This window comes from Coturnix japonica, chromosome 8, assembly GCF_001577835.2.
Source record: "Coturnix japonica isolate 7356 chromosome 8, Coturnix japonica 2.1, whole genome shotgun sequence".
Taxonomy (NCBI): domain Eukaryota; kingdom Metazoa; phylum Chordata; class Aves; order Galliformes; family Phasianidae; genus Coturnix; species Coturnix japonica.
The window spans coordinates 3,401,878-3,415,893 of NC_029523.1; the positions used below are offsets into that span (position 1 = coordinate 3,401,878).

Consider the following 14,016-nt stretch of genomic DNA (forward strand, 5'->3'; position numbering starts at 1 on the left):
GCGCTCACCGCGTTCACTTCCTGCTCCCGCCCTGTCTCTCCATAGAGATGCCAGGTGCGGCGTGGGCCGCGGGGCCTGCCGGGAAGGGAGCGGCGTGCTTTGGGTTCGCGTTGTAACCGGCCGGCGGCACCGATAACCCGAGGGCAGCGCTCAGGCCGCCGCCATGGCGGGAGGCAGCAGCGCCGGGGAGTGGTGCCTCATGGAGAGCGACCCGGGTGTCTTCACGGAACTCATCAAGGGCTTCGGTGAGGGAGAGGGGCCGGGGTGGTGCACGACACGGGGTGGCGTTGTCAGGCCTGCGGTCCGGCCGCTCGCCATTTCGTTCTGCGGCAGGGAGCGAGCTGGGTGACCTGCGAGGGGCTGCTTTGGCAATGTTCACTTTTACACCGATTTCCAATTAACGTATTTAGTAATACCGTGTTTACGCAGCTAAGTCTAATCTTACTTCTCCCGTGTTTACGTGTAACCAGAATGTGAATTTTCTGTTTATTCCAGGAGGGGAGTAAACTCTTGGAAAGGGCTGACAATAGCAGGACACGGGGAAATGGTTTTAAGTTAAAAGAGGGAAGATTTAGGTTGGATGTTAGGGGGAAGTTCTTCACTAGGAGAGTGGTTAGGCCCTGGAACAGGCTGCCCAGGGAGGTTGTGGATGCCCCGTCCTTGGAGGTGTTCAAGGCCAGGTTGGACAGGGCCCTGGGCAACCTGATCTAGTAAAGGTGTATGTTTGGTGGCCCTGCCAGGCAGGGGGTTGGAACTACATGATCCTTGAGGTCCCTTCCAACCCGGGTCATTCTGTGTGATCTGTTTATTTTTCTTTTTTTTTTATTAGTTATATTCCTTCAAAATGCAGCAACTAAGGAAAGATTTGTTATTTTTGTTTTCTCTCCAGGCTGTAGAGGAGCACAAGTAGAAGAAATATGGAGTTTAGAGCCAGAAAACTTTGAAAAATTGAAGTAAGGAGCTTTCCTTAATAAATTGTGTGGTTTTTTACCTATGATCATGTGAACTCTACAAGAAGCTTGTCCTGAGCTTGGGTGCTGGGTGTCCAGCTTCTACTGAATTGCATCAGAGTTTTGATTCCATCAAGTACTTTGTAACTAAATAACCTTTTATTAATGCCTTGTTTCATTAATTGGCTTTTCTGTTTATGGGTAGAGCTGATAATTGCTGCTAGAACGTGAGAACAGTTTTCTAATGCTTTTGGCCTTGGCCCTCATTGCATCCTTTGAGCAGCTCCTCTTATCTTTGAGTGCTCTGTTTAAAAACAGTACCAAAGCTTTCATTCCATTTCTTATGTGTGACTGAGAAATGGCTTTTAAAGTATGTCCCAGTCACTAACAGGTTGAAAAGGGTGTTTTGCCCCTTTTATTGTTACAGTGACCGGAAGAACTGGTCCTGACTTGCCAAATGCAAATTTAGATTGGAATTGCTTAGCTTACATGGAAAGAAGTCTTAAGTATGTTCTCACTAATTAAAAGACAGTAGTTGAAAATTGCAGTGTAAGCTACTGGTGTTGAGAGTCATAAATAACTAACAGCATTACTGTAACAGCATACAGTTAAACTAGCATAGATGTTTCTTGCTTTGGTATTTTTTCTTAATACATCTTCTTTGTTTGCTGTTTTATTTATTTGTGGTTTGGTTTTTTTTCCTATGAATTTGGTATTTTAGGCCAGTACATGGGCTGATATTCCTTTTCAAGTGGCAGCCAGGAGAGGAACCAGCAGGTTCTGTTGTTCAAGATTCCAGGCTGGATACAATATTTTTTGCTAAACAGGTATGGCAAGTTTGGTATTTTTGTTAGATGTGTCATGAATCAGAGCACTTAATATGGAAAGATCAACCAGCTTGTTGTTAAAATGTACACAGCAATTAACACTTTACTAAGTGAAGCAACTTTGACAAATCATATGAGATACTATATGTTAAATGGCTGGTGAAGCAAATCTGATCCATCTGCTGAGGCAGACCAAAATATAATCCACTATTAAAAAGTAAAGCTTTTATTTATTTGCCATCCCCCTCCTATAAGAAGTAACTGTTCTGTACTGTAAAGAATTACTTACTTCTCAGCAGAAGAAAACATTTTATTGTTTATTTTTGATTCGTTGTTTTTTTTTTTGTCTTGGAAACCACTTCCAACAAATCATAAGAAAAAATGTTTCAGTCAAGTTCTTGTCTCTTGTGTTTCTCAAGTGTTCTTCAGTGAGGTCAGTATGACTCTAGGATAACATTTCAAGGCTTTATGGACTGTTTTGTTCTGTACATTTTAAGTCTGAATTATTGAAATCAGTTTAAATTGAGTTAGAGTAAAAGTAATTGCTGTTGGTTTGTGTAAAGAAATCTGCGTGTGCTCCTAACTGAAATTAGGAACGTGAAAAACAGCAGAACCAATATATGTAGCTCCCTGGCTACTCTGTATATGTACTTCTACTAGGCAGATAATTGTCTTCCATCAGTTTTAATTAATGTATAGGAACTGTTGAGTCTCCACCTGAACCACTGATTTGAGCACCTGGGGAAAGCTCCAGGTCAGACCTGGGAGAACAGGTGAAGTATGTATGCAGTTATTCCCCTACTGTACCTCTTGAGTCCTGCCAAGCAGTGCCTATCATTCTTAGGACACAACAATCACCATTAGTTTACCTTTGTCTTGACAGCTTCATAGGTGTCATAGGCACTATTTTAGGTTATGCTTTCTTAGTAATTAAACACTGCTTGAGATCAATAGCCTGTGTCTATAGAGTAGTCTTACTGCAAGCAAGGTCGGCAAAAATCCTTGTTGCATCTCTCAAAGAGTAGTTTCTTGGTAGGAGGAAATGTCTGATGTGAATCTGAAGAGGCTCCTTTTTCTCAAGTTAAAGTGAATTTATCATCTTTATTTTGCTGTGTGAATGGCCTCTGAAAAGTTTCCAAGCTTTTGTTTGCTCAACATTGTCAGCTTCCCCCCGATACTTCTCTTTTTGAAGCATGACCCTATTTTCAAATAAGAGCCTAAGAAAGGCTTTGAGCTTTAATTTCTCATTGCAGTATATACTTCAGAAATACAGGACAGTGCTAGACTTGGTAGCAAAACCATGAAGAGTCATAAGGCAAACAATAAAAATCTTGGTCTTCTAGAGTTCTTTGAAGTGTTTGTCTTTTACTTCTTTATTAAATCTTAAAATGTTAAAACTTGTCGTGAGCATGGAGGAACTTTCTACATCTTCCTTCCTTTTGCTCTCTTAGGACCTGCAGTTCTGTAAGGTAGATGTACTGCAGTGAATCATTAAGCAATTTCCAGACATGCTGATCTGGTAATTTGCTGTTGATTAGAATACAGAATGCCTTGGGTCCTGCAAGCCTGTCTCCTTTATAGATGCATGAATCTTGCTATCTCTTGCAGTGGCTCAGATGCTTATTGAACTTTCATGGACTAATTCATCTAATCAGCAAGCAGTTCTCTATGGATTTTGTGTATTGTCTGGTTTAATCTCATGCCACTTTGTGAGATGCATTTGGTCAGTCAGCCTGTACAGGCCAAAGCTGGTACAAGGCAAGTAGTGGTAACAGGTGACTTTGTGGTAGGGATGATTGTGACTTTTGTTGGTCTTGTTGATCTGTATCTCAAAACTGAAAGGCCACTGAAGCACTGAAAAATCTCAGGAGCCTATTTGACACTTCTTTCCTTCCCCCTCCTCGTGCATAATTGTCTTAAATGTTAGCACTTAAAGAGGTCTGCAGAGAAGTTCTAAAGTGAAATTAGGAGTCCTCTTTGAACTGGACTAAGTAGCTGTTAATGCAAAACAGCAGTTGAGTATGGAAAATAAGTGATGTTATCAGCAGTGTAGCTCTGGTGCACTTCAGTGTTAGTGAAATATGACATTTCTATTAATTTTCCATTCTGGGGGAGAAAACGTTAGGTTTAAAATGCTATAAACTCTGACACCGTTTCCAGCAAAAAAAAGCTTACAAATTGCATTAAGAAACCATTTTTATAAGAAGCTTTTACATGCTCATGATTTGGTCCTACCCACTTCCATAGCAATATGGTCACTGAATTCTAAATGGTGACACTGGCTGACATATTATCATGAGTATATTGAGAGAGCTGGAAGAGTTGAACTTTCACGTCTGTGGAGTCTGCATGCTTATTGAAAGTTGTTTTTTTTTCTTTATTGGCTGGTTAGTTTTACGCACATTCATCTTTAATTGGGCCTCCCTGTTATGCCTAGGTATGATTTGGCCCTCTATTTGAGGGCAGAGAACTCTGGATGATCTTACATACCCTTTGAGCTAGGATACCTAGGCACAATGAGGTGAGGTAAGGATCCAGTTTCAGCCTTAACTCCGAGTTTCCTGATTTCTGTGTTGCTTAAATAGGCCCTTGCCATTATTTTAATGTGCAGTGGTTACGTGACTGTACCACTCAATGTATTAAGCTGTCGTCAGCACTGTTTAGAATAGCAGAGTTCTGTGCTGATCAGTTTGGAAGTGAAAGCGTATTTTGACAGATGATAAGACCATTCCTGTAGACTTTCTTAGTTTTTTTTATTATTCTAATAACCCCTTCAGATTTTATTATTGAAATAGTGGCATAATGCCTTTATTTTATGCGGTGTATTCATTTTAAGCTGCATTCCAATGGTAGAACATCGCAGTTGTGATAGTAAAACAAGAAATGAATCAGGGAAGAAATTTGTGCCTGCAGAACAATATCCTGTTCATGATACTGTTAGCTACAAATCAAAGTGTTGGTTTTTTTCTCCCTAAAAGCATATACTGGGTGGGTGCACTGATAGGATGCTGTGTTGTGACAAGCCTTGCACTTGTGTACTGTAGGTACTGAAATCACTTCTTCCTTCCACCATGGTACTTCTCTCACATCACCTAGGTCTAGGGGTGTCACAAAATTGCGGGGGTTGGAATAGGCCTTAAGAGATCAAGTCCTACCCTCCAGGAGTGCTGCCTTATTACATTTAACATCTGTGCCACCTTCTGATTCACAAGATCTGTGTTTGTTCTGTGTTTTGCAGCAGTAAGAGGATAATTTAACATTGTTCTTGTACGCTTAAGCGGTCTGCTTCATAGAGTAGTTGGAATATAAAGTTTGTTCATGCTGAAAGGCAGATATTGAGCGAGGCCATTAATCTATGCTGAGCTTGATTTTGCTGTTATTTCAAGCTCCTTTATCCAGCTGGTTCAGTTTTTGAGCTCATCTGCCTCTGGACTCAAAACCTCTTTCTTGCTTTCCTTCCCCTTTCTGAATTCAGTGTTGGGTTGGTGCTGTCAGAGCACCTGTTGTTCCGTCTTGATTTTTTGGTGAGGATTATCATACAGTGCAGTCTCCAGATGGAAGTTAGCTGTGGTGTCCCTTCATTCTAATAGCATGCTCTTTACCATGGGAATCAATACTGTCCTCTCTACCTCCTTCTGCCTTTCTCTGGCAGATTAGTTAATACCATGTTTATGCCACTGTTTTGGTTTAGCTCTCTAATAATCTTCTGCTTTCATTCTGAAGTGCTACAGCTGCCTCTGATACTGCTCCTAAGTTATATGACAGATAACAGTTCTTGATACTCTTTGTGATAGTACTAATTCTTTAGAATTATGTCCTTCTGTTAGGCTGTTAGTAAATTTTGTTCTGCTGCTGTTCACTGCTTCTCTGCCTTAAATTGATCTCCCCTCTGTGCTTAATTATATAATAGAGTGAAATCCAGCCACTAGCTTGCATGCCTGCAGTCTATTTAAGTTTCCTCAGCTATTGTAATGTATTCTGACTTGTGTGGCTGTAACTTAAGGCAGCCAGATTTTTCTTAAACTAGGAGGTGTTTTTACTAAATGACTTCACTACAGAGACCAAATCTAAATACCATGAAGTATATTTAATACAACATATAGTGCTAACATAATTGAATTTCTTTGAAGACAGAAACAAGTGATGTCTCTGAAGCCATTTCTGGAGTAGGAATAGCAATGCAAAGGATTGTGTTGGTTGACAGGAAGGCAAACACGTGGCCTGATTTATTCTGCCCGCTTTTGATGTCTGTACTTCAACTGTTTGCAGTCAGTGAGGAGAGTTTGGTTTTCATTGTGAAAAGTTGCTTGTTGGTATGGAGGAAAGTTTCCTTTTTTCCTCCTTTCTTGTTGGAAGCAGTTTTGCATTCACAGCCCCAAACTGATTTTCAGGTATTTTACAGTTGATTTACTGTAAAATATACATAATTTCTTCTAGTCCTAATGGTTAATGTCTTCAATTACAAAATAGGCTCCTGGCTGAAGAAACATTAGTTTTCCTAGTTTGTAGTTCCCTAAGGGTAAGACTGAGAAGATGTCTTGTGTTGTGACCTCATAACTTTATTGTATTATGGTCATTTTTATGTTCTTATATACAACAGTAGAATATTAAACACAGATTTAAGAAAGAGTTACACAAAGTAGTAACTTAGGCTCAAAAAGGGTAGATATTGCCAGTTAACAAGGGGAAAATCTAATTTTTCATCTGGCTCTTTCTTCATCAAAAGAGTCTCTAAAAATGTAATCTTTATATCTCAAAACACATGTAAGTTTTATTAGCCTATCCCTTGGATATTTGATATGTCTTATCCTGCATAACTCCTAAAAACCAAAATATATAGGTCCTGTTACATGCTCTATTATCCCCCACACAAGTAGTTCCGGAGGCTCTTAATTCCTTTAGGAATTCTGATTATTCAAAAGAAACTGTCTTTGCAGGGATGACTTTATTTTTCTTTTTGCTATGAATACAGTATAGTTTGAGCAGTTCACTCTAAATGCTATTTTAGTGGAGAGACTGCTGAAATCAGAGGGTTTTCATTTGATTTGTTTTTTATCCTTTAATAAACAACAAAAGGTGAAGGCAGTGAATCAATAGAATGAGTTTTTAAGCAGAGATTGTGAAATACTAGTTTAATCAATGGACAGTATACAGTAACCTCTCAGCATTCATTTTATTACAGCCTCTAGCACTAGTGTTTCTGTGGCTGCTCAGACTGTGTTTGCTGTCCTATTTTCAGAGTGAAGCTGTAATGTGACTCAGCAAGGACAATGTGTGAGAAGTGTTGCCAAATATGAATTTATACTTTTGTCACTGGTACTGAGCAAATTATCAACTCTTGCCCTTTTTTTTTTTTTCCTCTAGGTGATAAATAATGCTTGCGCTACTCAAGCTATAGTAAGCGTGTTGTTAAATTGCGCTCATCAGGATATCCGTCTAGGAGAGACTTTGTCAGAATTTAAGGAGTTTTCACAGAGTTTTGATGCTGCAGTAAGTGCCTGTTACTTCCTGTATTTTAAATAACCATGAGTTTTATATGGAATCTTACCATTCAATTTTGTTACTCAATTTCAGATGAAGGGCCTGGCACTAAGCAACTCAGAAGTGATCCGACAAGTTCACAACAGCTTTGCCAGGTAGCAGGTGTTTTACATGTTTTCCAGCTAGGAAGAATTCATGCAGGTTCCCTTTCACCTGATTGATGGATTTATTTATTTTTACACGTTCTTTGCAGACAGCAGATGTTTGAATTTGATGCAAAGTCTTCAGCAAAAGAAGAAGACGCATTTCACTTCGTAAGCTACGTTCCTGTTAATGGACGGCTGTATGAGCTGGATGGGCTAAGGGAAGGACCGATTGATTTAGGTAGCATTTTGTTTTCTGAACATCCTTTGGTTACGTGTTGTTTAAAAAGTAGCTTTTAGATTTCCTTAATATCCAATTAAGGCACATGCTACTTTGCAGCAATTTATCTTTGTGTTTTTGTTGATCTGAAAATTCTTTTTTTTCCTCCTGCTTTCTCTTCCCGTGAAAGAAAATAGATTGTTTTGTGCAATGTCTCTTCAAACAAACACAGCTGTTGAAACTACGTAGTGCTTTTGTCTTTCTTTACTGGTACTATACAGTCCCTTTTGCTGGTCTTTTTCTGCAACATTGTCTTTTGTCTGTGATACTGTCACCCAAGGGAACAATTCCCACATCCTGCTTTCAAGGATGTTTTGGGGTTGTGTTTTCCAGGCTGTAGTCTATCCTTTTATTCTGTGAGAGTTTGTGTACAGCTGTGTATGGCTGACCCCATACGCTTGTTCATAATGCATCTGACATTTACACAGTGCCCTTGTTTCCCCATGCATAGCAAGTAATTGCCAAAAGATATTAAAGGAGAGCTAGTTTCAGCTTAGTTATGCTCTCTGTTCCTGTTACGCATGTGACAGACTAAGAAAGATTACAAGATATAAAACATGTTGCATCTGGAAAAGCTCTATGGTACCAGTCATGTTTTTGCACCTTCTAGTCTGTCTCCAGTATCTTTTTCTTAGTGTACTTAAGTGGAAACTGTTGAGTCATGGCCTGAAGTATCTTTTTTAATGTTTTTTTCTAGGTTCATGCAATCAAGATGACTGGATAAGTGCTGTGCGGCCTGTCATAGAGAAACGGATACAAAAGTAAATGATAGCCATAGTTTTAAAATAGAACTCCTTATATAGATATAAAGGAAAAAAAAAATTCTTTATTCTTGATTTCCTTCAATTAAAAGCTTTCATCTGAATTTCTAAGGAATGAAGCTTGTGCATCCCTTTATGTGTGTATCACTGTGTGACTTCAGAACTTATTGCCCAGCGTGAGCCAAATGTGATGAATAGTTAAGTCTCAAATATGCTGTGCTCCGGCATGTTTAGTCAAAGTAGGTATCTGTAATGAAGAGAGATGCTGCTAGTACTCTGAGAAAAGTAAGAGCAAAAACATAGACAGCTGTGGGTCTTTGCAAGGGAGAACTTAGTGCCATTACCATTGATAATGTTTGGGTATGCACTTAGAATTCAAAATACCAGTTAGTAAATATATCCATACAGCTGGTATTTACAGTAAATGAAACTTAGGTATGTGGGTTGCTGTGGAAATTTCATCTAAAAGAATCCATCTGGAATTTCTTCAGCTTCACAGCTCTCACTCCAAGGTGCAGCAGCACTGATCTTGTTAAAATCAACTTTAAGCCAGTTTTAGAAAGTAACTTTCAAAGTCTTTTACTTCAAGTCTTTCATTAGACATATAAAACATAACTGCCAAATCACATTTGCAGAATTTATGCTCTCAAAGGGCTGTTAATCTTACTGTTGGATCTGTTTTCCACATCATGTGAGTAAGTCTCCAGTGCTTTATAGCAAATAACAATGCTGAGAGAGTACAAGTATTGCATGCAGTATTCTCATGCAATTTTTGTCAGCCGTGCTCTTTTGGGTTTTGTTGTTGTGTTTTGTTGTTGTTTGCCTCCTCTTTCCCCTTTGCAATATAACTTCAAATACTTCTTGTGACAGCAAACAGGAATAACAGTATCTTGGGAGGACAGATTAGCGCTTTCCAAACTGTAGCTCCTAATAATCTGAGATTTTATTTCATGGCAGAATTGGATCTGTAGTACAACTTGATTAAATACAACTGTGTGTTCCCCTGACAACTCAGGAATGTATTTCCTTTTCAGTGGAAGGAAATCCTGAAGGAAACCTTTGGGTTTTTATGTAAAAGATGGTTTTTGAAAGTTTTTATTCCCTTTTGTTCCTTTTACAGATACAGCGAAGGTGAGATAAGGTTTAATTTGATGGCTATTGTATCTGACAGAAAGATGATATATGAGCAGAGGATTGCAGAGCTACAGCGACAACTTGCAGAGGTAAGTCCTTGTGTTAAAGTTACTGGGTTACATCTATGGTAACAGTTCCGTGTCTTTATTATTCAACTCCTTTGTCCCTTGCTTCAAATGAAGCAGCAATTAAAAGGAGTAGGGAAAGATGACTGCATCTGTCCAGTGCCATATGGAGACAACAGTTGTAGCTCTAGGTAGTTTTGAGTATTGAGTAGAGGATAACCGCATCATTGCGTCTGTCTGTCCTAGCTAGCATGTTGTTACAATGGAAGTATATTTTTCCAAATAATAAAGCTAATTCACACTGAATTAATTGCAGCTATGTCATAAATAAACAAAACAGGTTTTTTTTTTCTGTAATTAGAATATTTAAAAGCAAGACTTCTTTCTTGAACTAATAAAGTGCATTAACTCCACGCATTCTGTTTTGTGCAAGGAGGAACCTATGGATACAGATCAAAGTAGTAACATGTTAAGTTCTATACAGTCAGAAGTTGCAAAATACCAGATGTTAATCGAAGAAGAGAACCAAAAACTAAAAAGATACAAGGTATGTTGCCTTTGCTTTTTTGATCCAAATATGGGAAACATGGCAAGGAAAAGCCAGCTGCTTTGTCTGTGAGAGGCTGTTGAAATTGATCTGCAGGAATTTGGGCATTAGAAATGTAACCTGTTAAAGCTTTTTATGTAAGATCCCATGCCATTCTGGAATTTCATGTGGAATTTCACGTGTTGATCTTATTTTTCTACTGAGCTTTCATACAAGCTTTTCCAGCCTATGTTCATTATTTATTAAGCCAATTCAGGAAGTCTTTGGACTTCATGTATGGAGTCCTTCTGTGTTTGCCCATACATCAACTAATCTGACACATAGTTATTGTATTCAGTGAAGAAGCTCTTCTAGGGTATTTTAATTGTTCTTTTGTTACAGTTTACCTGCTGTCCTTTCCTTAAGCAGGTAGCAGTGAAGGAACAACTGATGTGTTGTGCATTATCCTAAATAAGTATTTTATTCAAGTGCACTGAAGGCATATAATCCTTTATGAAAATTAGATAGGGAAAAACTTCTCTGAAATCATCCCTTCTAACTTTTCAGTGAGTCTGTAATACTTCTCAAGGACTGTTTTGAGAAGAAATGAAATTCGGAAGCTCAGTAACCAATTGTTTATTTTCCTCTCTAATGTACTTGTGCTAATTATCTCTTCAGTGTTGCAGAGTGTTATGGCTACTTATTTTAGAGTAGCATAAACACATTCTGTTCCATTGCATCAAGGAACTGTACTGAAGTAATCAAAAACGCATCATGTACTTTACGAAGCATGAGAATAAGCAAAAAAAAATGGGGAGCTCAAAGACTGCTTAAACTTCATAATTGTATTTTGAAATATTATGGAAACTATGTGGCAGTCAACTGTTTTCTTGAAGTTATCCGCTTAAGGGGAGTTTGTGCCTTATACAGTGAATTCATCTGACCTTTATGTTTTTCTACTGGTGCTTAAAAATTCATGACTTGGACTTTTTTATTTTTAACTGACTAAAACATAACGTGTGTGTTTAAGAGCAGTTTGGATGTGTGCTCAGATATGATTTAGCAGAGGGTTGTTAGGGTACTATAATTAGGCTGCGGTTGGACTTGATGATCTTTCCAGGTCATTTCCAACCTGAGTAATTCTATGATTCTATGAGGATAAACTCCAATGGAGTCTTCAGAAGAAAAGAGAAAATTCACTGTCCATAATATAGTAATTATGTTAATGTTCTGAATTTTATTTTTTTTAGATTGAAAACATTAGAAGAAAACATAACTATCTGCCTTTCATCATGGAATTATTAAAGACTCTAGCAGAACATCAACAGTTAATACCATTAGTAGAAAAAGTGAGTATTTCCTAGCTGAATTATAAGCAACAATGTATTACTATAACTTTTTATACACTCTACTTGAAAATGCAATCAATTATACAGGCATGAGTTTTTATTTTAATTACGATAACCAGGCTGGATGGAGCTTTGAGCAATCTAATCCCATGGGAGCTGTCCTTGTCTCTAGCAGGGGGTTGAAACTCAATGATCTTAAGTGTCCATTCCAACCTAAATCATTCTCTGGTCTTGACAAACCCTGTTGGTGTGAAAGTTATTTAAATGTCTGTGTGTATCAGTGTCTGGATGCAAGACTTCCATTTGCCAACCTGCTGTCTGTTCTGTGATACTCTTCTATTGCTGTGTTTACATGTTAGCACTAGGTGGCAACCTGTGCACAAAATTCTGGTAATTTAGAGGGCTTTGAAATGCTTTCTGATCGTTCTCCAAATATAGATTCACTGCTTCAATTGCTTTCTCCTTTGTATAGTGTGCAGGTATTAATGTTGACTTAGGATTAGGATTTAAGCATGTTCACTGAAGTCTGTCTGTCACCTTGGCAAGGTTATTAAACGTTATATGTAGAAATGTGGCTGCTTAAGTACTTGGCTTGAATTATAATGAGATTGTAGTGCATGTTTACTTCTGCAGTAGATAATATTCCTAATTTTGAACTTTAATTGAAGAAGGTCTATATGTCACTGTGCAGGAGGGAGAAAATAGTAAGTACAAGGGCATCTCTGAGAGTAATGCCTCCTGTTTTATTATGTTGGCCTATGACATCAGAGGCAGACTTGGTGTTATGGCAGTGCAGGCTGAACCTTCTTGCCAATATCCCAGTACCTGTTGTTGCCTTGTGACAGATGGCAGCAGATGGGAGAATATCTGACGTGAAAGCATGTGTATAGCAAAGAGTGTCATCAGATTCCTTCAGGCAAAATATATTGCACCCATTTATGTTCACCAATGCTTGTGGATGCTTACAGAGACCAAACATTGCACGTGAGCACAGTTGAAGGCAGTAGGTGGAGTGTTTCAGTATTGGTGACAGCAGGTCGCCTTTGCTGGTGCAGATTTTTACAAGCTCTAGTGAAAAAAGCATAATTAACGCTGTTGACTCCATTGAAAAAGAGCAAATTCTCAGCTATAAAATGTTCTATTGAATAACGTGGTCTTTGTATCTGCTGATTTTCATGGAAATAAATAGGAGGCATTACTTTCAGAACAGCCTGTGTGTTCTGTGATATGTACATTTATTTTCTTGAGTTTTGAGCAATTCTGTTGTCTAGTAGTTTATAAAATGTAACTGTGAGTTTTAACTTAACACTTCATTTTGTGTGTTGCATTCCTTATCAGTTGATACAGGTTATAAGTAGCCTGCAAAAATCTTGCTAGGAACTGTTTTCTACTCTATGAAGTAGTTGTAAAGCTACAGTAGATTACCTATGAAGTATCTGAGTTTACATTTAACATGTTTCTTTTTCAGTGTTCTATGTAGAAGGCTCAGTGTTGTGGGTTAAATGTACAAAAGCTACATCTTTGTAACATCCAAGTTTAACAGTATCTCTCTTTGCTTTCTAGGCTAAAGAAAAACAGAACGCCAAGAAAGTTCAGGAGGCCAAGTGAAGATGACCTTGCAGAGTGCTTACAACTATGTGCTTCTGAAACTATTTTCATGACAACAAATAAAACTTTTCATAAACATTAAATTTTGTCCAGCGCACGTTTGGCAATTGTAACAGTTTGTCTTATGCTGTATGCACGGGTCTAGTTTTTTTTTCCTTCCCTTGCATCTTGTGCATGTAGTACTAAATAATGTTTAGGATCCATTGGTCAAAATCCTTATTTAAGTCTGGTTTCTGAATGTTTGGAAAGTGGGCTTAAACGTGCAAGGAAAATGTACCCATTTTGTCCCACGTGAGTATATGGTAATGATGCAAATGCCAGAATTTAAGCATGAGCTTTCTTTGCTCATCCCTACTAACAATTGTTCTGATCTCATCCTTGCTATCCGGTGACATGCCATGTGTCTTTAGTTTTTTTGAAGTCCATGTCTAATTTTTTAATGAGTTGAAAACTACAAATCTAGCAGTAGTAACATTTGCAAAGACCGATGTATAATCTCAGAAGATCTGCATTGCTTTGGGTAGAAAAGATAAATAAATATTCCCATTTTTATTTTGGCAAACTTTCTTCCTGTGGTATTTTTATTGTTGGATATGATAACTAAGATGTATTGAAGGTTGGCAGACTTGTGGCTGCTTGTTTATGCTGTTGTTTTGGGCATTAGTTTTGGGTATGATCTAGTACTCTCATATGGTATTTCTTTAAAACAGTACTTTTTAATTGACCATGGGAGGTGAAAGGAAATTGTTAATGTTATAGTGTAAGAACAATCCCAGAAAGAAGGTTATTCATAACTTTGGAATGGAAGATACTTCCCATGTCTTCTGTGGACCAAAGGGAATACAGATACTTTCTTAGTGCCACTCAGTTTCTGTTAAGGACAAGCAGACTG

The 14,016-nt window shown here is 38.2% G+C and overlaps 1 protein-coding gene across 2 annotated transcripts; it reads left to right on the forward strand.

Annotated features, from left to right (window-relative positions):
* The first annotated feature begins 3 nt into the window (after positions 1 to 3).
* On the forward strand, positions 4 to 13,686 carry UCHL5 (ubiquitin C-terminal hydrolase L5). 2 transcript variants are annotated; one of them, XM_015869440.2, is made up of 11 exons: positions 4 to 245; positions 890 to 953; positions 1,672 to 1,777; positions 7,142 to 7,267; positions 7,352 to 7,413; positions 7,512 to 7,642; positions 8,379 to 8,442; positions 9,563 to 9,665; positions 10,078 to 10,188; positions 11,418 to 11,516; positions 13,080 to 13,686. In XM_015869440.2, the coding sequence occupies exons 1-11, from the start codon at positions 164 to 166 to the stop codon at positions 13,122 to 13,124; spliced, it is 993 nt and encodes a 330-aa protein (XP_015724926.1). In that variant the 5' UTR covers positions 4 to 163; the 3' UTR covers positions 13,125 to 13,686. The 2 variants fall into 2 exon arrangements, with proteins under 2 accessions (XP_015724926.1, XP_015724925.1); XM_015869439.2 differs by having other exon boundaries at positions 5 to 245; positions 10,075 to 10,188.
* Positions 13,687 to 14,016: the final 330 nt, after the last annotated feature.

Excerpts from the sequence above, each read along its gene's own strand:
- UCHL5 (XM_015869439.2), top strand. The coding sequence starts at position 164 with ATGGCGGGAGGCAGCAGCGCCGGGGAGTGGTGCCTCATGGAGAGCGAC. Across the intron at positions 246-889 it reads GGAACTCATCAAGGGCTTCG|GCTGTAGAGGAGCACAAGTA; the intron begins GTGAGGGAGAGG and ends TTTTCTCTCCAG. Across the intron at positions 9,666-10,074 it reads TACAGCGACAACTTGCAGAG|GAGGAACCTATGGATACAGA; the intron begins GTAAGTCCTTGT and ends GTTTTGTGCAAG.